We start from the raw sequence: 27,221 nt of genomic DNA, 5'->3' as shown, positions 1-27,221 counted from the left end.
GGACTCTCTTGGCTTTTGCTTCTAATCCCACCCCCTGCCACCCCTTACCGTCCCCCTTCGTGGGGGACGTATACTGTATGGTTATGCATTGTCCAGATTATATTTTTGCTGCCAAGGTCCCTAAGGATGGATGTTCTGTACCTTTAGGTAATCAGAAAATCCCTGAATACATAGTTACCTTCTCTGCCTTATATACAGAACTAAAATGTGTGCCGGTACCCCTAGCACTCCAGGTATGCCGAAGCCATCAAGTGGTCACTGCTGTGAGCTAATGTGAACCCCTTTCCTAATGACCCAATTTCAGTAGTTGATTTTCTTCCTCTTAGTGAGATAGCAATTATCAGGTTCATTATTCTCCATTGTGGTTTGGGGACTTTAAAAAAAATGCTAATTCCTGGTATACTTATTAGTTACAGACTTTTTTAGATCCTTTTTTCTTTACTATCCTTGTTTTAACTTCTAATCCTATAACCTCAGATTGCTACTATGCAATCTTATAGTCTATTTCTTTAAATCTTTTCTGTCTTTTTGACAGACATTTATTGGGTACTACTTATGAACTAAGCTCTGTGCTAGGTGTTGGAGACATAAAATTACTTAGGCACAATCCCTGCCCAGAAAGGCGTGTATATGGGTGTCACAATGTCAACAAAACCAAACTGATGGCATCCGTTCCTTTTTCAAAAGCTCTCAAGTTAAAGCAAGCATCAGAAGTTACTATTAATTCAACAGATAATGCAACTTTAAATTTCCCTAAGGTAACAATTTGTCAAAGCATTCAGGGGCAAATGTTTCTGTATATGTTGTGATATGTACAAAATACGAGTGCGTGAGCTGAAAGCAGGTGTAAATCTTTCAGAATGACTCTTCAAAACTGGTACTATAACTTAATAATTGCATGGTCTAGGCAGGAAATGCAAAAGGAATAAAGTAAAGGACAGATGGTTGTGGGCCACGGGTTCTGAGGCAGGATTACTTCACAGAAAAGATGAGATTTGTGTTGAGCTATAAAGTATGGATGAATAAAGGTGGAGAGTATGCCAGGTGAGAGAAAGCATAAACTAAGTTATCCAAGTACGTAGAATTAAACATGGGAAAAGTACCAGTGAGGTGGCCAGCTTGAGGAAAAAGTTAAACAGTGAAATCGGGGTAGGGAGGAACTTAAAATACAGAGAAATAAAAACATGGTAGAAAACACTGCATCTCCTAAGGAAGGCAACAGTGTGTTGAAAATGAGAGTTTAAGAAAATTCTGCTGTTACTGAGGGGCAAGAGACTCATGTAGGAGAACTTGAAACTGTACTGAGATAGTGGTAGTAGGAATAGAAGGAAAAAATTCTGACATCCGGGGCCGAAAAGTGAGTGGGGGCAGGGGGTGCGAAGTACCAAAAGGGCTTAGGTTGAAACTGCAAAGCATATGATGATTCAAGATGATTGTAGTTTTTAGACTGAGAGAATAATAATGCTTTTGATAGGAATCAAAGAGTTGAAATGCTTATCTACATCATTAAGAGGAAGAATGAGTATTAATTTTATTTCTTTTATACATCATAGAAGTAACCCATACTTGTAGACAAACTCAGACCACAGAAGTGTTTGAAGTTAGAAGTCAAAGTCTCCTCTTTTCAACTTTTCCCTTCCCCTGAAGTGACCCTAGGAGATTTCAGTAAAAAAATCCATTAGGTGATTGGAAATCAGGAACTCAAATTTTCATAGAAGTTTTAAAAGATGTAGAAACCTTAAATTCTGCTAAGGGTAGGCATAGGAGAGACTTTCTTTTCTAAAGAGAATCCTACTACATCTAACTTTTAATCTTTTTATCTGTATCTCTTTTATATGGTGTCTTTTAATTACATTAGCATTTTTATATGTAAATTACCTTTATGATCTAAGTTCCTTCTGTAAATTTCCTTGAATTTAAAAAATTGATTCAGTGGTATAATTCATTCAGTGAATATTTATTGAGTGACACCACCTATTTGCCAGTCTGTCTTAGGTTCCAGAGATACATTGTTGAACAACAGAGAGACTGTAACAGTCATTTACTTAGCACAGCATTCTAGTTATTTGTTAACAAATAATAATAGTAACATTTATTGAGCATTGACTTTGCCACTGTTCCAGATGCTGTTGACCATCCCTAAACTACTTTTGATATTTGTTCTATACTAGCTGATTGTTAGTATGAATGTCTGTGGTTGTCAGATCATATTTAAAACTGACTTTAAGAATCAGTTTTCTACTATTTAAATAATATGCGCTATTTAAAATTTATTAAATTCTGTCTGATAACTAGGTCTTGAACATATAATACACTTGATTCTGAGCAACATATTTTCTTAGTACTTTTTAAAAAGTATTCATGGAGTTTTTAAAAAAATAATTTGCTTTGCTTTTGACTTTGTTTCAGATGGCCGAACAGACCCAATTTTGGATGATGTTAGTGAAGCTTTCCAGCTTATGGGCGTTAGTCTTCATGAACTAGAAGACTATATTCACAATATTGAACCTGTCACTTTCCCACATCAAATTCCTTCATTTCCTGTTAGTAAGAACAATGTACTTCAGTTTCCTCAACCTGGAAGTAAAGATGCAGAGGAAAGGAAAGAATACATTCCTGATTACATGCCACCAATCGTGTCTTCTCAAGAAGGTTTGTAATTTTTTGTTCGTCTCTTACTCATATACTCATGTAAGTATTTCAGTGGGTTTTTAGCCTTCTCAGTTCTCCTAACTGAATTATATAAAAGCTATGCCAACCTATAAATTCTAGAAATACAAACAAAATGTTTTAATGTTATTTACAAATCATTCTAACCTTTAAGTGAACAAACTTGCAGCTGGCATCACCAGGCAGAGCCTTGGCACAATCAAGGTTCTGCCTGATGAGGCATTTAATTCCTTTGTAAGTTTTAAGATGGAGAGAACAGGGTGTGTCCACGGAGACCTTTCAGTAAACATATCAAATGAGAATGGGATATTTAAGTAAAGTAGAAAACCTTTGAAACAGAAAAATTGAAACAGAAAAATAATAAGGGTAATCCCCCCTTTATTATTATTAATGTGAGTTGGATGAATCTGGGAACAGTGAATGAACAGTCACTAATAATTATGCAGATTTATCTCCATCTTTTTGTGAGAAGTAGAAATGTTTATAGTTTGGTTATATAATTTTTTCTTATAAAATAATAGCTTATCAGGCACAGTAGTCACTCATTGCAGAGTTCTTTTTTCCCTGCATGATTTTGCATGTTGATTATTTAGGTTCACTAAGATTCTAAAGAGATAAGTAATTGTGGTCTCTAATCCAGGTACATAAAGTTTTTTCTTGTAAAAAATTACAAAAGTTGCAATTCATTTCTTTTTTCAATTCTAAAACCATAGATGTACTTCAGAACAATGCAAATGATGGCAGAAATAACTTTTATTTGTGATTTTTTTTTTTTTACTGTGGTAAAATATATATAACTTAAAATTGACCATTTTAACTATTTTTGGATGTACAGTTAGTTCAGTGACATTATTCACATTGTCGTGTTGCTATCACCATGAGAACTTTTTCATCTTCTCCAATTCTGGCAACCATTAAACAATAAGTCCTCATCCTCCTCCCCCCAGGCCCTTTGTAACTCTTTAAAAGTCCATCTCCTCCCCACCTTTGAATTTGTGTTTGTAGCCTTTATTCCTTTGAGGAACTCTTACTATTTATAATCCTCTGTGTACAGTCCTTCTCTAAATTTAAACCCCTCGCTCCCTAATGTCAATGTTTTTGATCTAAGAAACTTATATTGTTACTTCTCTAAACATATATTTATTTACTTTAAAAACATTGCAAATGTATTTCATTATCAGCATTATCAAAGAAGGTTTTCTTGGGCAGAGGCCTGATGGAAAAGAACTCCATTTTCTCTTACAAACAGGACACACGTGTCATGTGGGCCTAGAATTTCCTTCTTTGCTTTTGTCTTTAAATATAACTCATTAAGCTTCCTAGACATCTTTATAAAAGTCATGCTGAGCATTGAATCCATGACATGTCCTCTTCTGTGGCTCTGAAATTTTTAACTGAAAGGTACTGAGAAGCACACAAAATTTGGAATTGTGCTAAGAAAACATGAATGGCTATCCAGTGCTGGGAGAAAACTTAAGGCATTGTATAGGAGGAAACTAAAAGAAGGACCCTAACATGCGAGTAACTGGCACATCGGTGATTCTCAGAATGATAGGGCATTCTGAGTTTTGTATCTGTCTCAGTGAATTAGACGGTGGTCAAGTTTGATGGCCAAGACTTATATGCATTATCAAGAGGCATGTGACTGAGCCTCAGCTACTTTCTTCTTTGTTTGATAGATTTCAGCCCATTTCCTCTCTGCTTTTAGGAGCTTTCTACATGTGATGTGTAGTTTGTATGTCTTTCTGTCTCCTGTAATACCTATTTAATAGTTAAACTGTTTGAATTTTGTTTTTTTCTGACCTTTTTAATAATTTGGACTAAGGTGGACATTTGATTAATCTTAATCCTTGATTTGTGCATAGGCTTATCTTTGGTCCCTGCATAACCTATATTTATCTATTTGGAGAGTTATTTAATTATTTTTTTATAAAGAAGCTCTAACAAGCTCAGTACTCAAAACCAAGACAAGGACTTGAATGTTAATCTCCACTTAACCAAATCCCTCTTGTTTTATTTTTACAGCATGCCAATAATAAACAATAAAATTTTCTCAAAGTGATATGGTTATCATGTTTAAATACTGCCAAGGAAATGTAACTAAGGTGTAACTCAGACTTACGTCTGCATTACATTTGGTAGTGAAGGAGTATGAGAAACAAGTTAATGATTTTATTTTATTTTTTATTTAGTTTTTAAAGATTTTTATTGGGAAATTGGGGGATGGGAACAGCGCTGGGGAATTGGGGGAAGGGGAACAGACAAGCCGCTGTCCCCTTGCTCTTCAGTCCAGCCGTGGAGGACTTTGCTTCACTGGCCCAAGTTGGCACCATCATTGCGCTCTTCCCGGGCAAGGCAGATCAGTCGCCGGCTTCTGGATGGCCACTCACACCGGCTGCCGGCTACACACGGTAGCCCATGGCAACCCACTGCCACAGGGGCTACAGCCCACGCCATCGCCGGCGACCCACAGCAGCCCAGCTCCAGGTCGAGCTGCCGTTCAGCATCCTAGCTGTAGAGGGCAGTGTCACCGGCCCTCATATCTGGGATTCGAACTGGGGTCCTCTGGCGTCCCAAGCCAGCTCCCAACCACCGCGCCACTCGGCCGGCCCCAAGTTAATTATTTTAGATACTCACTTCTGTCTGAAATTACTACAGTAAAATTTGAGTTTCTCTTCTGGAATATTTGAAGCAAAGGAGAATCGTATTTCATTTGAGTTTTTATGAAATACAAATTATAACCATTTAAAAAGGAAAATAACATAAGTCTGAACACTACCCGTTTTTTAGCTATTACTTGTGGATTCTTTAAGGAGTAGAAATTTGCTGATTGATAAGATAATGCATATGATTCATAAGGATGCAATAAATGATAGGCAGTACATTAAGGTGCTTTTCAAAACCTTTTCCCCCTGTTCAGGGAAAAGGGTTTAAAATGTAGTCCTGTGGTTTTCCATTTTTCAATATAGCCACACAAGTCAACTTAATATATCATTCCAATCCGAAATCTCTTTTGTCATGGGTACAGCATGTTAGCAAGTTCCTAGTATTCTGCTTAGTGGAGCAAATTGCGGTGCAGACGTGAACAACTTTATAATGACACCTGTTCGCCAAGTTCTTTATTATCCTTTTATTTCCTTATGAGCCGCATGTGACATGCCAGACTTTGGTCATAAAATGTGATTAGCCAAGCACTGTCACAGGACTACTGTCTTATCAGCCCTTCCAATTGGTTCATGTCAGAAAAACATTTGAATGTCTTCTCTGCCATGGTGAGTATGTAAGAATGGAAGGAAGGGGGCGGAGGCTGTTGTAGAAAAAGCATGGGCTTCGTGGAGCCATTCAGAGGGGACTCACCCAGTTTCTGGGTTTATAGTCCTACCAAGTTCCTTTACCTTTCTGAACCTTATTTTCATCATCTGTAAAATAGGTGTAATAATAAATAAAAACAATTTGAAAATTTGAAAAAAGCAAGCTCACTGATACAGAGAACAGATTGGTGGTTGTCAGAGGTGGGGGGTGGGCGAAATGAGTAAGGGAGTCAAAAGATACAAACTTCTAGTTATAAAAAATGTCATGGGATATAACGTACAGCATGGTGACTGTACTTAATAGTACTGTGTTATGTGTTTGAAAATTGCTAAGAGAGTAGCTCTTAAAAGTTCTCATCACAAGAAGAAAACTTTTGTAATGATGTATGGTGAAGGATGTTAACGAGACTTACTGTGGTGATCATTTCCCAATATATTAGAAATACTGAATTATTATGTCGTACACCTGAAACAAAGATAATATTCTACGTCACTTGTACCTCAATAAAAAATATAATACCTACCCACGTGGGTGACAGTCAGGGTTAAGTGAGATATTTTGTAGTACATTTACATAAAATAGGACAGTGCTTAACATATACAACACGTAGCCGTGAACATTAGTTCTCTTGCCGTTTCGCCTTCCTTCTTTTTAAGGATTTTACTTTTGAATTGAAATACAACATACATTTATGAAGTGACTACAATGAGCATAAACCTAGAACAGTGTTCATCGTATGCTCAGGGGCTAAGGGAATGCAGACCCAACAGCTGGGCTGGGGTGGATTCTTGACTGAGGAGCTGTTTGCATGGCAGCAAGCAGTGTGAAGATGACAGAGGAGGAGATGATATAGAAGGAATGCTTGTTCACTGGATCATACTCCTATTTCCCAGGAGTAACCTTGTTTAACGCGTGTGAATCCTTCTAGATCTTTCATGTCAAGTGTCTCAGCTCCTTAGACTCAATCAAGAGCTGCGTCCACTTCAGTACCTGCCATTTATTTCCCAGTCTGCAGTCAGACTTCTACTCTCGCCCTTTTCTTGACACAAACTACGTCATTGGCTGATCTAAAGGACATTTTTATCCTTACAGATCCTCTTTTTGGGAGGAATAGCTTAGTGAATTATTAGAAGGCAAATCAAATACCGTTTTAACCACCTCCCAGTTCAAAACCTAAAACTTGACCAACTACCCCAGAAGCCCCCCAGGTGCCCAGCCCTATTTACAGCCCCCGCCTGCCTCCCTCCAAAAGTAACCACAATCCTAACTTGATAAGGGAGTACTTCTTTGCTTTATAGTTTTATCAGCCAAGCATGTATTCCATGACGCTTTAGTTTAACTTCTTTACACCGTCCTCTTGTTTTACTTTACATGTCTTGAGGACTCCTTTGATCTACAGCTCCCCCCACCCCACCCCCATCCCCGCCAACCCTGCTATTGCCAAATCCCTTTCTTTTTCTTCCAGTGTATGGAAGAATCTGGGTGGCTTGACTTACAGGGTTGCCGCAGACTGGATTTTGCTGACTGTGTGCTCCTAGTTCAGTGTGTTTCTTGCACGCTGGGCAGCAAAAACCAGAGGCTGGAACAGACTTGGGCAAGATGGATGCAGTGTTGTGTTCCTTCCTCAGGAGGCTGACGTCTGGTTTGCACTTTCTTTGATACTAGCAGTGTTGATGCTTACTGCCTAGATCCACTCATTCATTAGGGGTTACAAGGTATTGATAATGCGTTATTGTGGTTTTATTTCATTCTTTACTTGGACTAATTGTATAAGGAAATCCTTTCTCTCATTCATTATTGAGTTACTTAGTGGTACAATTCAGAGAGGGAAAGGAAGAAATGCCCGCATCTTTCATTTTATATACCTGGTTTTCAAGATAACGAGTTGGTTCCTGGTCACCTGTAGGTGACTAGTTTCACCCTTATTGCAGCTCAGATTGTCCCATCTCTGGCCAGTGGCAGCTTCTTCCATCTGGCTTCTGAATCCTTTTGATATGATGCTAGTCGTCTTTGATAGGTCCTTGCTGTCTGGTGTATCAAAGTGTTCTAGGCTTATCTTGTATGTTCTTGTCCTGCACTTGGAATCAAGAAGCCCTGGCTTCTTGGGAAATGGCATTTCAAGTTCACAATCTAGGCACTTGGGGTACTTATTACAACTGTGTCATCATTGTTTCTAGGCAATAAGTAATACAATATTTATACTAAATAATAAACATATAGCTGTGTGTGAATAGATAGAAAGATAGATAGGTAAACAGGAAGATAATAGATGAGGTACCTTATGAGTTCATACAGATATTTCCAATTCAGATTCAAGATTATAGGGTTTTTATTTTTTTTATGTTACATCAGTAAATACCTTTGTTGATAACAAGAATTCTGGCTCCCAGGGATAAAGAAGATGATAGAACATTCCATAATTACTCATTTACCATAGCTTTGATTACACATGCAATGCTAATACTGTGTCATTCATGATTACTGAAACAAGTGAAAAAAACTTTTTGCTTATGTTATCCTATTACCCCAATTTTCTGTAATTGTACCATATGTACGTTGTCAGATCATATAGCTACCTTTCTGAGTTCTGTCACATCATTTCTGAGTTTTTCTAATTTTGATTTATGTTCTTTCATGTCTTTTAGACCATTTTAAAATAGAGCATTACAGTTTTTGTCTGGGTTTTTTTTGAGTATGTGTTTCTCGTGAACCTTCATTGTCATTGCTATTTAATCTCCTTTTTCTTATAGAAATTGTGTATGTGAGTTCATCTAGAAGGAAGTTCAGGGGAGTTTTTCTGACTTTACAGTGCCCCCTCTACTGTTGGTTTTGTGTAATGTTCAGAGATAGGGTAGCTTGCTTTCTGAGATGTTCTGTCTCTGTTTTCTTCCACTTTTATCAGGATCTTCTCTTTTCTTTTTTTTAATTGGGGAATTGGGGGAGGGGAACAGCGTTGGGGAATCGGGGAAGGGGACAGACAAGTTGCTGTCCTTTTGTTCTTCAGTCTAGTTGTGGAGGACGTCGCTTCACTGGCCCATGTTGGTATTATCATTGCGCTCTTCCTGGGTGAGGCAGTGGCTCACCGGCCATTGGACGGCTGCTCACGGCGGCTCACGAAAGCTCATGCCTGCTGCCGGCCAGCCCCACTGCAGCCTACGCCGTCGCTGGCGACTAACGGCACGGCAGCCCAGCTCCAGGTCGAGCTGTTGTTCACCATCTTAGCTGTAGAGGGCGCAGCGTCACAGGCCCTCATGTGGGATCTGAACCGGGGCCCTGCTGCACAGAGCTGGCGTCCCAAGCCAACTCCTAACCCATGCGCCACTCGGCTGGCCCAGATCTTCTCTTTTCTTAATGCCAGTTTTCCTTTTCTGCTCAGCTGTGATTCCAGTGCCAGCAGGTTTCTTTTCAGTGGACTCTGCCCTGGAAAGAGTAGCAAAGTGTCAGGTTCGAAAGCTTGGGGCTTGATTCTTTCCAGCCCGGTAGGTCTCACTCCAGCCCCTGTTCCTCACCCGTCTGGAAGTAGCCAGACTCGTCTCAGCCTCGACCACTCTTCCCACAGGGCCCGCCAGTGGGTACCTGTTGGCTTTTGGAGGTTCTCCCCTTTGGGCCAGTCTTCCCATTGCTTCTCGCCACTGGCCCCTGCACAGATGGGTCTCGCGGCTCCTGGTGGTTAGTCCTCACCCTGCTGTATCTTGGCATCCATGCAGATGCTTCTATGTTAACTGCTCTATTGTTATGCGGCAGTTTGGAAAGATCCAAAAACTACATTGCCACTTTCTTCCAGGATTCCCTCTATGGCATCTTCTTGCGTTTATCACTCCTTGAAACTCCTTTTCCTTAGTGACATCGTACTCTCTTAATTCTACTTATATGACTAATTCATTCTCTGTGCTTTTCATGGGTTCATATTCCATAGCTCTTCTACCTCTAAAATGTTGCAGCTCCCCAAATTTTACCCTTGACCTGCTTTTCTCACTGTACAGTTTCAATGTGTGTTCTTCTCTATGCTCATGGTTTCAACTCTCATCTGCATATACTGATGACTTCCCAAACTGTCTCCCCATCCCACCACACCCGTCAGACTCTATACCCAGTTGTCGGTGGGTCGTTTCCACATCGCCCGTAGCACCTCAGATCAGTATCTCAAACACTGCTCATGTTATCTTACCCTTAATACACCTGTGTTATCTATTTTGGTTGGTGGCACCATCTGATACCCAGTCACTCCAGCGAGAAACGTGACAGGTGTCTTTGACCCCTCCCCTCATTCTGCTTCTTCATTACCCATAACCAGTTCTGCTCATTTTGTTTCCTAGAAATTTCTAAAATACTACCCCATCATTCCCTCGGTTTACATCTTTATCTCCTCTCTGAACTATCCTTGTCATCAACAATGAACTGTTAAACAAAAAGCATATTCCACAGTATAAGACACTTTGTTAGCTCTCTCTGCTTACACTTACAAGTGAGCAACCCTTTTTTCTCAAGGAAAACCAAAAACGTCTTCGGAGAGCAATTGCTTTTTCTCATTCAAAATAAAAATAGCTTTAATCATTCTAGAGAAAAGTTGATCCTTACAACTGAGGTTACTAAACGAATCGAAGCCTGTTAAAGAGGAAACTTACACTGCCTTTTAGTCCCTGAAATATTAATATTTGTGTTTACTTGCAAATAAAAATATAAAAGCAGCTGTCAGATAATGTGTCCTTGATACCACATGGTATTTTCATAAGCATTCTCTCATTTCACCTTGAAACAACCCCTAAAGCTGGGTGCTATGATCATTTCCACTTTACAGGAGGAGTGGTGGGAGTTTTCAAAAAAGGTGAATGAACTTGCCTGTGTCACACTGTGAGGTGGGAGCGGAGCTGGATTTAGTTGATCGCGTTCAGTGCTGCCTGGAGGGTACCTACCCACTTTGTGTGCGTCCTACACAGGGAACCCACCTTGAAGGTGCAGACATGAATAAGGTGCCCCTCCCTCCGCCCTTTGGCCTTTTCCTGTGGTTGTTGGGAAGCTCTGCTGGGACGGACATTCCTAAGCGGAGCAGTACCATCATGGAGCCAGTCATCTGAATAGACAGGGTTGTGGAATGCCTCCTGGCCCCAGAGCCCCGCCCCACCCTTAGCCCCTCCCCTCCCCCCTCAGATACTTGACCCGCATGACCTTGCAGGGCTGGAGTGCAAGGGCCCAGACCAGATGTCTTCTCTGCATCAGAGGCAGTTGCCTGGAGGCTGTGTGGTGGTTTTTTTCTGAATCCTACAGCATCTGAGCCATAAAGGTTGTATCTGAAATGATACAGAGGGCTCATTTGTGGTGACTGGCCTGTGCTGTTCGGTACAGATTTTCTGTGTAAACCTGTGGGGCCCTCCATGATGAGACTTCTGCCTACCTTTACATATTAATTTCCTGCCCCTTGTTACTTCCTGCTTTAACCCCCAGAATCATTAGCTTGCTTGTTTCCCCCAAAGGAACTGTGTGGCTCCGGATCTTTCCGGGCTGACTGGCAGGTGCCCTCCCCTGCTGCGCTCCTTTGGGCACCCATATATCTCCACCATCACACTTAACAGACTTTTGTTATCATTATTAGTTTTATTTGTCTCTAGAACTTAACACTCGTCTTGCTTACTGTTTACATTGTACACTCACTCTCCATTTCACCTTTTGCACAAAACCTAAATTCTTGTTACTCTACCTGAGAGGTAAATTCAAGACATGGAGAAAGTGATTGACTGCTGGCTTTAGGGATATTTGTTCAGAATGTTGGGGAAGCAGCCTCAAAAAGTCGCTTACCCGAAGTAACACAGTTGTTCAGTGACAGAAATGACTGCCGAGTCCCAGTTTGTTAGTCTTAGCCCAGCATCCTTTGCATCACGCATTACCCTGGTATTCTTCTTAGCATACACGTATAAAAACAGAAAGGTTTATCTTGTGACACCTCAAGGGTTTTTCTTTTCCTTTCAAATTGACTTCTTGAATATAGTTATATTTTTAAAAATCATGTTTTGATTCTTTTACTCATGTTACTTTTTTCTGCTTATTATTATCCTTAGAAATGGCTTCTCACCTACAGCATAAAGATTAAATTTAAAACATTTTAAATATGAGTATCTCTTGCTGTGCATTCAAACTACCAAAATTAGCTCTGAAGTAGAGGTGTATACATTTCAAAATAGAGAGTCAGTACCAGCATACATAGATTTGGTAGACTGCAATTGACAGTGGACTTGGCCAAAATTCTCTTCCCTACTGAAAATGTTTTCTTTAATCTGTCTGGATTTATAAAAATCAGAACACATTTTCACTATACTATAATAGTTTTTATGTATCTAAGTCAACAAGTAATCACATAAAATGCCCTAGACAAATTAAGTATTTTGGTATTTTGCTTACCACAACAAATTTGTCAGTTTCCCCCTCCAGCCATCCAAATCAGAAAAAAAAAGATTTTGTTATTTTTGTTTATAAATTTTAAATTTTCCAGAAGTTTAACATTCCTGTTATCCAGTTATATTTCTTGGAAGATTTCCTCTGTGTGTGTGTGTGTGTGTGTGTGTGTGTGTGTGTGTGTGTGTGTGTGGTGAGGGAGACGATGTTTCATGGCTGACTTGGCATAAGACCCCAAAGTTAGTGCTTTTGTTGTAAGTTAGGTTTTAGCCTGTCTTGCTTTCCTGAATTTGAATCTTATCTGGGACAGTGCAGTAACTGCATTTTACTTAACTAATTACCTGCTATGGCTGCACAGAGTTTTCCTATTTCAAATAAAATAATATCATTATTTGCTTCATTCACCGGAGTTATATACTGATCCTGTGCCAATGATCCGTTTTCATTCATTCATCGGGTAGCTCTGGAGAACCTACTGTATGCCAGGCACACAGCTTATTTCTGGAAATACAGAGGTGACCAAAAAAGATAGGGCCGTCTTTGCCTTTCTAGAGCTTCCAATCTATATGGGGAAAAAAGATTACACCAATATTTATATGTGATCTCAAATTATAATTTGGAATATTTATTTCGTCTGCTGCAAGGAATGAGGGAGTCTGGATAATTTTTAAATTCCCAGGATAAGTTGATTAGATTAATAGATTCTGTGGTGGGAAGGGTGGACGCAAGAGAGAGGACACCGTTGGAAGTGTTGACAGAGCTTGTCGCGGTCATCCAGGGAGAGATGACGGGGCCTGAATTCCCACTCTGGGGAATGATGCAGAGGAAGGAGCAGGTATGGGAGACATTGGCTGGGCAGGACTGGATGAGAGAGAAGTTGTAGAGAATATGATAGAGAGAGGAGCCGAGGTTAGGTGATCAGTTGGCAGACGAGGTAGGTGTTTAAATATCTAGATATCCAGATCTTAGGCAGACTGGCCTGGTCAGGAGATAAAATGCAGATCGCACCTTATATCCGTCAGGCAGTGCTCTAGCATGACCTTTTATTTAATTTTTAAAAGCAGGAATCAGATAGAGTTCAAGATTACATAATCTGGCGTGAACCTGGGACACAGGCAGGCTTCCTTGCTTTAAAGGCGGCCAGGCTTACTTGTTATTACTGGTGCACTGATAGAGTGCCCGCGCCATGCCAGGCACCGTGCTCTGTTTGGTGGCCCTCCTGTCGCTGACCTCATGGTGTAGGGAGGATATGTGAGCATGGCCCTGCTTGTCCTTGTAGGATGCTGAATGAATACTCCTTGAGTTCTTAGACCGGAAATTGCTTGAAAACACCTAATGTGAGCTTTGTTATAAAAGATTAAACATTAACCTTTAGTTTATTAGTTCAGGGCTTAAAGTTATACATAACATTTGTACAGTGATGCCTGATGATTTCTTTAGTAATGTGATGTTTGACTACCAAAACTTTGTAGCTGGGTGTTTCATTGAAGTATGACAATTGAAAGCCTTTGTTTTTACTTACTCCCCACTGCCCTCGTTTGTAAAATGGGAATAAATAGCCTCCATGGGATTAATATAATTGAATGAGATAATCTTATCTATTGCTATAGGTCTTTGATAGGGTCTTTTGACAGCAGGCCTGCCTTTGTATGTAATTTGTTCCTGTAACTCTCAGCACCAAACACACTGGTGGTCATTCCACCGTATCCTGAAAAAACACTTAAGCGTATGCATTTGTAATGATGCCCACTCTCATTCTTTCTCATGTTGAAATTCTGACATGGTATGTGAAGCGCTGTGGCACACAGTGGGACTCACAGAGTAAAACTTAGGGGTGTTACTGCATTCTGGTTAAGGGAGGTGTAGTCCCACAGATCCCTTGTCCACTGCACTCCCGACTGGTGCTGGTTCATCGGCTCACCCTGAGACTACAGCATAACTCAAAATCGTATGACACTGACTAGCTTTGAAAAAAGTCAAACGAAGATACATATATGCAAATATGCAAATTGTATTGGCCAGATCTTTACAACTATCTTTCAGAGCTCTTTTTCTTCATTGTGTTTTTGGTAATGGACTTGAGTTTAACTGATACCACTTTTAGTAACTTTTAATCAACTTTTCCTAACCCTAAATATTTAAGAATTTTTATTTTAGGTAATATACTTAAGTGTAGTTATTTGCATCTAATCATACCACAGGAAAGAAGTAATACTTTTTCTCTCTTTTTGTTTTGAGCACTGTGATGTTATGTTACAGTGTTGATTAATTGTTGCTCTTTTGCTCTAATACATTGCCAGGTACACAATGAACACTCCAGATTGATTATGTCTCCCTCAAATAATCAGACTTTGTTTAAATTTATAATTCATTTTTATCAAGTATTATGTAGTAAAAATGTAGTGTTTAAATATACTCTGTTAGTAATATTATTCATCCATTTATTCTTGCTGGAGACTTCAAATTCTGCAGTTTAAATAAGAAAATTGATTTCTTTTTTAATGTGGAAGTGATTACAGTTCAGTAGGTGGCACTCTTTCCTTTTTGTTAGTGTTAATGAATACCCAATTAAATGCCAAAAAATGTTTTCAAAATCTTAAGAAAAAGCATACAACTTAAACCACTTGTTTAATAGTGGTTTTGATAGCTTGTTTTAGAAAGAATATAATAATTTTGTTAATAATTTAGCTTCTGTGGAACTTTGTTAGTTTCATATAAATATATTTCATATTTATTTTCCTTGAGGAAACTTTTGTACCTAGAACTGAATTTCTTTTGTCATTTAGCAAAGGCCTATGTTATCCTTTCTGAAACTCTAGATTTTCTCAAAAATTTGAAATTATTATCCGTTAATATCTACTTTCCCAGTTTTGATTTTTAAACGTTATCTTCAAAGTCCCATTAGAAGATACTTTAAAAGTGTATATACATTTTTTCCCATTCTAGCATCAGTTTTCCTCATTTTTTATAGTGCCCATTTCTTTTTTATTTATGAAGAGAACATTTGGGTTGCTGAAATAGTAATACAGTTTTCTTTTACTCTTTTTCAACATTATGTTCCACTTCTTAATCTTAACATTTTTGTTATTTTCCTTGTTCTATATATTTTATATTTATTATTTTTAAAGAATGTACTGTGTAATTTACTTAGCCATTCTCTTATCTTTAGATACTTTTAATGGTTTTAAATATTAAAATGTTGCATCAAATGTCTTTGTGCCTATTTTGCTTTTAAATTATTTCCTTATGATAAATTCCCAGGGTAGGAATTTTTAAGTCAAAGGTATAAACACATTTATGGCTTTTGACATGTATTACACATTGCTTTCCAAAAGAATTGTATCATTTTACGATGCCATAATGAATGTATGATTATACCAATAGCCTAGCAGTCTCACCGGAATTGAATTTCAAAGTATAATTTTTTTTTTTTTTTTTTTTACAAACAAACACCTTTTGAGGCAGACATTTTGTTTTAAATTCCTTAGTTAAAATTTGGGAACTAAAAGAAAAACTTCCACTGGAATATAACCACCATTATTATTGTGATTTAGTCCTCCAAGACTGTGTGTGTGATTTTAACATAGTTTAATTGTAATATATAATTTTATAGACTGTTTTTCATTTAATTAATTCACCTACTGTATGCTAGTCATTAAAAGTTCTGTTTGCTAGACAGTGGTAGGTGTAGGAGTGAACTGGAAATGTATAAAATGGACTTAAATGATTTGGTTTGCGTGGTTCTGTTAGTCATGAGGGGTGTGTATAAGCAAGAACATGACTGGAGTAGGTTGGTAGTATGGAGATGATGTAGGTTTGTTAGATATTTGGAATTGAAATACTTAGTGAATATGAGCATATATGCCTCACAGAAGTTAGCTATTCCAATACAGAGCGTTGGTTGAGAGGTCTTATTAGAAATAGAGGAAGAATATTATTCCACGTTGCTATGTGATAGGACATTTAAAATGTCTGGATACAATAGGTCATCGCTCAGTGCTGAACATTTAGGCCTCTTCTAATTTTTTACTTATATGAATACCACTGCAATAAAATCTTTTATTCATACAGTTTTCACAGTCTTTCAAATTATTGGGTTGTCGTAAAAGTCATGATAGATTTTTGCAACGAAAAACATAGAAAAAATGCATCATGACTTTTCCGACAACCCAATATATTTTATGATTGAGTTTAAAAGGTTTGATTACTATGTTAGAGAGCATGAAGTTTGATAAAATATATATTTTTTTATAAAATTCCTCTCAAAAATATTGACAGTACCACTAGTAATATAGAATACTCATTCCATCCTTTCATTTAAAACAATATTTCTAATTAAATGGTTTTATATGCATTTTTTATATTTTTCTGGACTAACATTTAACATAATTTGAGAAAAAGTGTTCTTAACCTTCAGTATTGTTAGAGTCCATGGGCTTCAATTTTTTGTTTTTAGTTTTGTTTTTAAGAATTTCTTACTATTTGAAAGCATTAGCATTTTATAATTTTTATTTTCAGAGGCTTTCAAAAGAACAAAGAGAACATTTTTTTATATTAAATAAAACTCACTCTCTTGCCATTACCACATTCATGGGTTCATTGAATCTTTTTTATAAATCTAAGTTACATTATGGGATCTTATGGATCATGTTTTCTGGTATCTTGAAACATTTTGCTATTTTATCGTCATAGGAATTATTATTCATCATTCTTCATCAGTTGTTCCAAACTATGCTTTAAAAAAAAAGACTCAAATAATAAAATGGAAGAATGATGAAATTTCCCAGATAAGGGTGATCCAGTCGAGAAATAAATTGTCATCCTTCATTTTTCTAATTGTGCAACCAGAGTATTATATTCTATATCAAGAATATATTGAAGAAGACTGGAAACACTATCATTTTAGTCTACTTTTAGATTTCATTGATCACAGTGAAAATGCAGAATTTTTCATTTTCCACATACAATGGGAGAGAAAACACTGACATGTTTCACAAAAAGATCGAAACATTTCTGGCTTCATGATGATGATGATGATGATGGAGAAGGAGAAGGAGAAGAAATCCATCATATAAATGGAATCTCAACTCTGTCTTCAAATGACAATATCCTGAATGAATTTTCTTCAACTGAAAAACAAATAATATGGTCTTCTCATCCAGTTAGCCATTCAACAGAAAGGGCTTCATCATGCAATAATATTTTTATAACAAGAACCTAGACCATTCCATTTTGCTAAAAGGATATGTGACAATAATTTTTCATATTTTATGCCTCTATACCAAAATTTACATGTTACAAAGGGATTACTGTGTTTAAATTCTTATTATAATTTGTAATAAAGTTGTTTTCACTATCCTTTTATTCATACTTTTGTATATTATTAATAAAATGGCTTAAAAATCTAAAGATTCCATTAGACCCAGATGTCAAGTGGTAATGGCTATTTTTCCTGATATATTGAAGGTTAAAGTAAAAAAGATTTGTCAGATTTAATGGCATTATTACATTTTAACACTTCTTTTTAGTGTGCAATCCTAATTATGTGTGACAGACACAATTGGGAATAGTTAGAAGGAAATAGTAGTTCTGGACCAATCAGCAATGGAATGAAAAACTCAGGAAGTCCCAGTGCCATGGTAAAGGAGAAAAACTCACTTTTCATTTCCTTTCATGTACAGTGTGTTCAGATTAACTTTAAAGGAGACTGAGATGTAGGTCGGAAGATTTTGTCTACAATTGGGCATTACCTGTGTGTGGAGCCCATCTCAGCAGGCATCTCGTCATCAACTAACAAACCTCTCCAGGTCCCTTGATAGCTGCTGGATATCCTGTTGCAAGTTAAATATGAAACAGGGGTACACTTAGTTTTGCATTAAAGGATTTCTTAAAGTTCAACTTCAAATGAAGTTGTTAGTGCACTCATTTTTATTAAAGCTGGCTTTGTTAGGAAGGAAAGGATAGCAAGAACTGTCCTCCTGGTATTAAGAAAAATGCTTTGGAAACATAAAATGAGTAGCAGAAAATTCTGTACCTTTCCATATCTATATGGTACATACCATAAATCTTCTTTCTTATAAATACTATATAATTGTTGAGCCTGCCAAAGTAGCATTTAACCTACTGTGGTGGCGGTAGAGCCTATCAGTAAACGTAGCTATAGTTTAACAGATACGAAAAGTTTCAACACATGTGTCATGGCAGGGTTTTTCTGAGATTTGTTTTTGCAACTTTGCCTTTCTCAATTTTAATAACAAAAAGAAATAACACACGGTGACTTTATATCACACCTTGAGGGACAAGAGGCTAAGTTCTGAATTTGATGAAACTTGGTAAACAACACTTAGGTACCCTGACTTAACGTGCCACACACTGATCTCATGACTTTCACCTGATAACTCGTTTAATTATAACAATAACTCTATGAGTTAAGTACCATAATTGTCCTCATTCTATATATGAGCAAACTGAGATGTAAGGATGATAAATAACCTTTAAGGTCACACACTAGTAATTAGGGTATCCAGGATTTGAGCCCAGGCACTCTAACTCAGAAGACTATTTTTTTAAAAAAATTACTGAGCTAATTTTGTGCTTAAATACTATTGCCATAAGTGATATTCTGATTTCTAAGGCACCGTCTTAGAGGTTCCAAGGTCCATAAGAAGTATTTTGGATACCTTATACTACTGGTTTCACGCTGTAGACCTTGACTTCTGTGAAGACTTAGGGTTATTGCATGGAATGTGTGAATTTATATTGCATAACCATTATATATAGGCTAAATCCAAAAAAAATCTTAAATATGTATATGTGTATATATAAAAAGCTGTATTTTAAATCTATATAACAGTTCTTCATAACATACGAGTTCTTTTAGTATTGCTTAGTTCATAGCTTTTTGTTATTTTGTATTTCCCTAATTAACACGTTAGAATTAGAACTGTTATTGTAGGGGTTCATGAAATCTTTTGATGTTAAAAGGGGGATATTATTTATGAGAATGACATATTGTGGGATTTGCTTAATGTGGATCCCCATCTACTGATAAATCTCTGAGCCAAAGTAAATCGCTCAGCCAATAATAACAGTGAAACTGTGTTATTTTCTATTCTCAGTGATGTACTGTAGATTAAATCCTTACTGTGTTTTAATTAAGAAATGTGCCTGACGGTTACTACTCTTCATTGATTTGCTTTCACAAATGAGAGCATTATTTTATTTTGGAATTGATGGGACAATTATGCTGTCAGTTTGGGGAAGTCGTGTGGCAGGCAAAATCCCTACTACATGTAAATTTAAAGTTAAAATTTATATTATTTAAAATATTGGCCTTGTAATACATATTCTAGTATTTAAGAGAATTTTAGCTTTGGGGTTTTAGATTTATTTTCCGGTTCCCCCAGGCTTCTAAGTTAGTTGTACTTGTAGTTATACCCCTATGTTCTTAAGATACTTGGTACATACTTACATTGTGGTACTTATTATTTCTTTCATTCATTCAACAAAATTTATTGATCTCTGGTTGTGTGTGCCAAAATCACTGCTAGGAGCACATAAAATATATATGTGAACAAACCAGACAAAAATCCTTGCCCTTGTGGAGTTTACGCTTTAGTGGGTGGAATAGAGAGGAAATAATAGGCATAACAAAGAGGTAAAATGTATAGTCTTTTTGGAAAGGGATAAGTACTATGAAAAAAATGGAGCATTATAAGGGGAAATGGAATGCTAGGATGTGGGGAAGAAAGTTGCAATTAAAAATACGGTTGTCAGGCAGGTATCATTGAGAAAGGGACATTTAAGCAAACATTTAAAGAAGATGAGGGAGATAGCCATGTAAGAAGACACCTGGGGAAAGAGCCTTACAGGCAGAAGAAATCTAGTACAAAACCCAAGAAAGGGCACATGGCTGTTGTGTGTTACACGGGGGTCAGTATGACTGGAGCAAAATGATGATTGAGGAGCAGAGTGTTAGGAAAGGAGGTCAGTGCCCCCAGGAGGGGTCATCATGGGAGGCCTTGTGGTAGGAGTCTGCCTCTTCCTTTCAGTGAGATGGAGCACTATTAAAGCTTTTTCATATGTAAAAACATTTTTAGTGTAGAAAAATTTCAAACACACAAAAGTAAACAGGATAGGATAATTAGCTTACCATGTATGTGCCCATCACCTATGACCATGATTGTCTCGTCTCTATCCCCATTCACTTCTCTCCCTTTCGTATTATTTTGAAGAAAATCCTTGGCATCATATTATTTTGTCCATAAATATTTTTAGTATATATCGCTAAAAGATGAGAACTATTTTTTTTTAGCTGAGCCATCCTACCACCTGTTGAGAACTATTTTTAATCATAACTACATTAGTATTGTCATACCCTCAAAATGAATAATTCTTTAATATCATCAAATAGCCAGTCTTTTTACAAAATTTTAATTGTCTCATCAATGTTTATTGGTTTATTATTTCCTTGTTTGAGTCAGGATCCAAATAACACATTGTTATTGGTCAATATCTCTCCCTGCCTCTCCCTCTCCCTCTCCTTTCCCCTCCCTCTCTCTCTTTCCCTTTTGGGTTTGCATATTTGTTGAAGAAACTGTGTTCCTGTAGACTTTTTCATAGTCTGAATTTTGCTTATAGCATGGCAATGGTTTTATTTTACATGGTCCTCTGCAACTTGGTAGCTGGGTATATTGGGTTGTCAGAAAAGTCATGACGCATTTTTTCTGGTTTTCGGTGTAAATATGCATCATGACTTTTCCGACAGCCCAATTAAAGCTTGATCATGGTCAGTTTCGATTCTTTTGGCAACACTATTTCATATTTGTGGACGTGTGATTCCATCAGGGGACATGTAAAGTCATTGTACGGTGCGTGCGCGCGCGCGTGCGTGCGTGTGTGTGTGTGTGTGCGTGTGCGCGCGCGCTCACAATTTTAGCAAACACTAAACCATTAAGTCAACAGAAGTTGCAAAATAGTGACAGTCCAATTCTATCCTTTCTACTTTTATTAGCTAGAGCACTTCTATAAAGCAAAACTTCCCTTCATCTACTATTTGGTGACCTAGTGGTACGGTTTATATATGAAAGGCTGGATCAATGTGTGATCTCTTTTCTTCACCAGTTTTCAAAGCAACTAATTGGTTTGCTAGTTTCTTTCAGTGGTCATCAACTACTTGTGCATGCGTTTTTTCTAAGTATCATTAGGAGCAAATTTACAGGTATCAGCCTATCACAGTTATTATTATCCTTATTGGTATTCAGACTGTCCAGTCTTTGGCATGTGGAACCAGTGGTATGCTGCAGCTGGCTCATACCCACTGTGAGAGCCGATGGATAATATTAATTATTCAGAAAGTTTGTGGGTTGGTTATTAAACACAGCTTTTATTAAAAAATCAAATCACATACAATTTACAATGACATAAATTATATTAAAAGAGTTACTCAAAACTCATCACAGCCTAGTTATTTTATTGTTGAGGTTAAGTTCATTGTGTCTGTATGGAGCGACGCTATAGAACTCTATATGTCATCTCCCAATTCATCAGGTGCATACATTGGTAGTTTGAAATCAGCCATGGTGGGAGTACTTACACCACAGAAATCAGCAAATGCTTCAGATGAGGGCTTGATGGAGTGTTTTGTTGATTGTCTAGACTTATGAAAGTGATAGTGAAAAGTGTTGAAAATAGAGATTAAAATGTGCCGTACCTATAGCCGTCCCATTGTAAATAGTAAACATTCTTCTAGTATTCTAAAACTATTGCATATGGTTTAGCTTAGAAGCTGCTCACATAGTTGACAAACAAGTGAAGTTCTAATAGAAGCCTTTCTTGTTTTACTTAAGTTTAAACCACAAATCGACAGACTATTCATGGTCAGCAGCCTGATTTAATAAATAAAATAGTATTGGAACACAGCTCTGCCCATTCATTTACGTATTGTTTGGTCACACCAGAGAGCAGGGAAGTGATCAAAGACTGCTAGGGTAGTATCGAAAGGGGGTCCCAACTGACCCCCTGTCCCAGCCAACTGAAAGGGGGTCCCACTCTGGTAAATGTTTCATAACTTCTTCTCAAAAGAAAGGATGCCTGTATGTGCATTTACAAGTTTATTATAAATGTTACTATCATAAAATGTGTAGTGCACAATTTACAAAGAATAACAATAATAAACAATACTCTCTATTGTAAATTCCATATAGCCAACTGATTTTCACAGAATGCTCTTGATTTTTGCCGAACTCTCATATCCATGACCAAACTACAGTTGCAGCTGACAAAGGAGTATAGTTCCAACATGAATGGTGGTTCATATTTTCCCTTATGTTAATGAGGAAGATGAAAGTGAAACAACAGATGTGTACTTTGAAACTTCACCCATTCATTGATAATATGAGTGAGTTCTTTTCTGAGTTGGATACTGTTTTTGAATACTAGAAGAATATTTTCTCATTTTTTCTGCTGTTTACTACAGTGAAATGGCTATAGACACAACACACTTTTAAATTTAATCTGCATTTCAACACTTTCTCCTTCACTTTCTTAAGTCTAAACAACAGAACAGTAAATCATTCTGTGTTTTGTAGCATTTGTCCATTTCCATGATGTAAATACTCCCACCATGACCAGTTTCAAGCCCCAGTGTGATGTCACTGAATGCAGTGTTGGGAAGAGAACTGCTGACTTTCATTATTATACAGCGTTTTCATCATACAGATACAGTAGATGTAAATAACTGAAAGAATAACATAACTAGGAGTGAGGAATTCTAAGCAGTTTTTACTTTTGCTTTTCTATAATTTAATTGTAAGCTTCTAAGATTTAATTCTAAATCATATACCTACTCCAGCACATCACTGGGCAGGTCTCCCTTTTTGCAGTAGACGTATATCTGAAAAGTTGATATTATTCAAATTTTTAAAAATAGAATTTAAAATAAAGCCAGAATGCTCCCTACTTAAAGGATGCTTGTCCCCAAATCCTTTGTAAAGTGACTAATCCTTCTGTGAAACAAGTAGTCATCCCAGTTTCAGATTAGGTTTTTGAGGACATCTTTCTAAGACACAATTAAGACCATAAAACCAAGAGAACCGTTGAAAACACTTAGCTCACTAGAGGAACGATAGATGGTGCTTTGCATTTAGAATATTATGATAGCAATATTATAGTTCCTTCACAAAAGAGTATCTTGGAAACTATAAATTCCCTGGTTAATGTTCTGAAATTTCTTTTGAGTTTACTTCTTAATGGAATCAAATCCCCTCCTCTTTTTATTTGAATAATGATCAGTGCAAGTAAGCAAGCACTTTGTTTCTAAGGTGATATGATTTAGGTGGTCCTGCTGATGCCTCAAATAAATGAACATGAAAGGAAGGAAAAAACAAAGATTGACTAAAAATGCAGGCTCTTCAGCAGGCCACTAAACATCTTTCTAAAACTGTGCCTTTCCTATCACAGGTACATCGTTTTGTCCCATTAGCAAGTTAGAACTGCTTCTCACCACTGCTTTCCTAGACAATCTGTCTAGGAGAAAGCTCTTTGGAACTGGAGGAGAAATTGGCAGGATGCCTGCGGAATAGCAATAGGTACTCCCAGAGAGTCAGGCTTGGTGCCGGGAAGTCTTCGGGACATTGAAGTAGACACTGGATAGTGTATTATTTGGTGGACTGTCACAGGACTCTACTCAGACTCGTTCTAAAGTTTTAAAAGGCATTTTGATTTTATGTTGCTTGAATTCTTCATCCTATTTGTGAGTTATTTCATGAAAGGGTAATTGTATTTTGATGTGAGGGAAATAATGACTTTTTTCTTTCACACGGGTATAAATATCATCCAAGCAAAGCTCTTAGCTTTCTCTTAGCTTTTTTACATGATTATTTACCTCAGTATCTTAAGTGATGTTTTGTTAAGGTTAAGAAAGAAAACGGTAGGGGAAAATTAGAGGAGTTATGAAACTACTATTAGCTTTCTAAATTCATTAGGGGAATACTCTGATTTTCGGCCACAGCACACTCCAGGGTTCTTTTCAACATTTCTGGAATACTTTTTTTTCTACCAACCTTAGGCATTTCTCAGAAACTTTATCTATTTGTCTGAGAATTATTTTGGGGAGGTAGGAGTAGGTAAGAGTGGAATTTGAGGATTAATGGGGCTGATAGATTACAAATAGGTTTGAAAAGTTTCAGTAGCATATTAACTTTGGAGCTCTGCTGTATTTCCAAATGGAGACATGAAATCATGTTACTCTCCCTTTATATACTACCCCATAGTCAAAGAACTACTCTTTCAAAATAGTAATTGCCCTGGCCATTTAAAAGGGTCTGTCCCAAAGAACTTTAATAGTAGGCAAGTAAAAATCCTCATCTTTATTCTAAAGCCGCTGGTTTACAAATCATGAAGACAGTAGGTATTACAAGCAATTTCCAATAATTTTGTATAATTTGGACTTAGATTCTGGTTCTGTGGCTGAATTTTGTATTTAGTTTTTCTTCCTGATACTTCCTGCTTCGGAACCTTCTGTATGACGTAACCATTTATGTCAGCTAGGCTACAGTTATTGTCATTGACAGGGTTGATTTATTCTTGGATATATACTTAATTAGTTTTTCACAAGTTCTGGTCATTACCGATTCTTGAGGAAGACTCCAGGCTTTCTTATTCGAGTGTGGGTGTAGACCAGAACACTGAACTGGGGTCAGAAAACTTAACGGTGATTCCCGAATTCCCAGCTGTGTCTAGCTGAGTTCTGTCTTTCTATTTGTTTTACTCCTCAAAGATACATGTATCGTTAAAGAGAACTTACTTTAGGGATGTTGTGAGTTTAGTATAATATATATAATACACTTCGAACAGTGCCTGGAACATAGAACATGTTAGCAGCTTAATTGTTTTAATGTCAGCATTATCATCATCAATCCACTGGTACATTACAGGTTTATTTGTTTGTTTGTTTGGGGGTTTTTTTTAGATCATCCAAGATATTTTACTTATAGAACAGAAAAATGAGGAAGTGCTCACAGTGATGCCCTGGGCCCTGCCACCTACGTGAAAGCACTTCTCTTCATTCACAGTGGAGGGAGGTCGAAAGCTGGGTGTCCTCAGATAGGAATGAGAGCTGAGCAGTCTGTTCCTGCCTCCCCAAATAATGAAAACAGGTTATGTTACTGCTTTCATACACAGTTCTACCCTTTCCCCTCCTCATGTCTTCTATTGACAATGCTGTCTGACCAAAAATGACCAAGCCCTTATAGCCCGCTGGTTTCAAGAAATATGACTCCGCAAAATGCCAGTATAAACACAAAGTTCAGATAGTCTCTTACGGTGTGTTGTAATAAAACTTTGACCTACTGTGCCTTCAGTCAGTACTTGATTTTGAAGGCTTGAAATCATCAAATTTCAAACAGAGTCCACAGCTGACATTGTTGCTGCAACTCTGGGTTTCTGCTTTGTGAGTGGGCCTTGAAGTGGGGTTTCCGTGTGGACATTTAGGAATGAATCAGTTTACTCTGAGCATCCACCATGTGTGGCGGTCTCTGCTTATTGTTTCAAATACAGATTTCATTTAATCCTTGCAGCCACACTGTGACCTACGTGTTATATCCTCATTTTAGATGAAAAACTAAGGCCCAGGTAAGTTACGTAATTGTCTAAGGTCATACATTTCTCATGTGGCAGATTCAAGTTTTAAAGCCAGGTTTGTAGGACTCTTCATTTATCTGTTTTTACTGCTTCTTAATTAATCTTAGATTGAACAATTATGAATGAAAATTGGAGATGCATAGGGCTCCTAAAAATTATGTTCTTTCTCTTCTTTTTAAGTTAGGTGACCTGAGTCTTATTGGTGGGGATGACACCAGAGTCTTTATAGTATATGTATGTTTATATGTAAATATGTGTGTGTGAGTGTGTATGTGTGTGTGTATGTGTGTGTGTGTCCTACTTTACTCTTTGCTTCCTCACCTTCTTCAGGTCCTTATTCATATGTCATCTTCTCATTGAGAACTTTCTGGAACACCATGTGGAAAATCATAATCCCTCTTCCATACATACACATCTTATCTTTAAATCCTGCTCAGATTTCCATATCCCGGATGAGGTGTTGCTAATGCTGATGTTTTTAAATTGAAAGGTTCTACCCACATACTTTAAAAGCAGTCTTAAAGCCTTGGAACTGGGAAACTGAAAGATCCATTAGGTTATTTTGCCCCATCCCAACTACAGCTACCTCCTCCCTCCAAAAGTAACCTCTACACTGACTTGATTACACATTGAAATTATTTTAAAAAAAGACATCTCCCCTCATGTACTATTTGATTACCCAGTGGGATAGTTCATATAAAATAAAAAGGATAAATGTTTGATTTACATACTCAGTTTACAAATTAACAGAATGATTTGTTGTCACCTACAAAAGGCACCAATTAAATTTTTATACCATGAACTCATTGATTTAAACATATGTAATGGATTTTAATTCATTTCAGTTCTTATCGTATTAGAGCCCAGTTGCCCAATCTTTTGCTAGCAGAAGCCTCTTTATATCCATTCCTTATTCCTTTTTACTTGATCCTAGTGATCTTTGATAGGTTCTTTGCTATCTGATATGTCAAGATGTTACAGGCTCTTAGGGCTGATCTCAATTGATTGCCTTTCGTCTTGAGTATGGATCAGATTTTCTTCACATGCCTAATAATTTTTTATTGTGTTCTTGACAATGTGAATGGTAGTTTGTAGAGAGCATAGATTCTGTTATGTTCCTCTCAAGAGTGCTGATTTTTTTGTTTCAGCAGGAAGTTAACTTGGCTCAACTCAAACTCCAAACTGTGTCTCTCATGTTGGGCAGCAGCTAA

General features: G+C 37.3%; 1 protein-coding gene across 1 annotated transcript in view; it reads left to right on the top strand.

Annotated features, from left to right (window-relative positions):
- The window catches only part of TAF3 (TATA-box binding protein associated factor 3), a 168,341-nt gene that overhangs the window by 2,007 nt on the left and 139,113 nt on the right, over nucleotides 1-27,221 (top strand). The window contains exon 2 of the mRNA XM_019644555.1: nucleotides 2,410-2,652. Within this exon, the coding sequence (XP_019500100.1) occupies nucleotides 2,410-2,652 (243 nt within the window). The remainder of the gene's footprint in view (nucleotides 1-2,409; nucleotides 2,653-27,221) is intronic.

The sequence above is a fragment of the Hipposideros armiger genome, unplaced genomic scaffold (assembly GCF_001890085.2).
Source record: "Hipposideros armiger isolate ML-2016 unplaced genomic scaffold, ASM189008v1 scaffold_88, whole genome shotgun sequence".
Taxonomy (NCBI): domain Eukaryota; kingdom Metazoa; phylum Chordata; class Mammalia; order Chiroptera; family Hipposideridae; genus Hipposideros; species Hipposideros armiger.
This window is presented reverse-complemented; position numbering and strand designations above follow the sequence as displayed.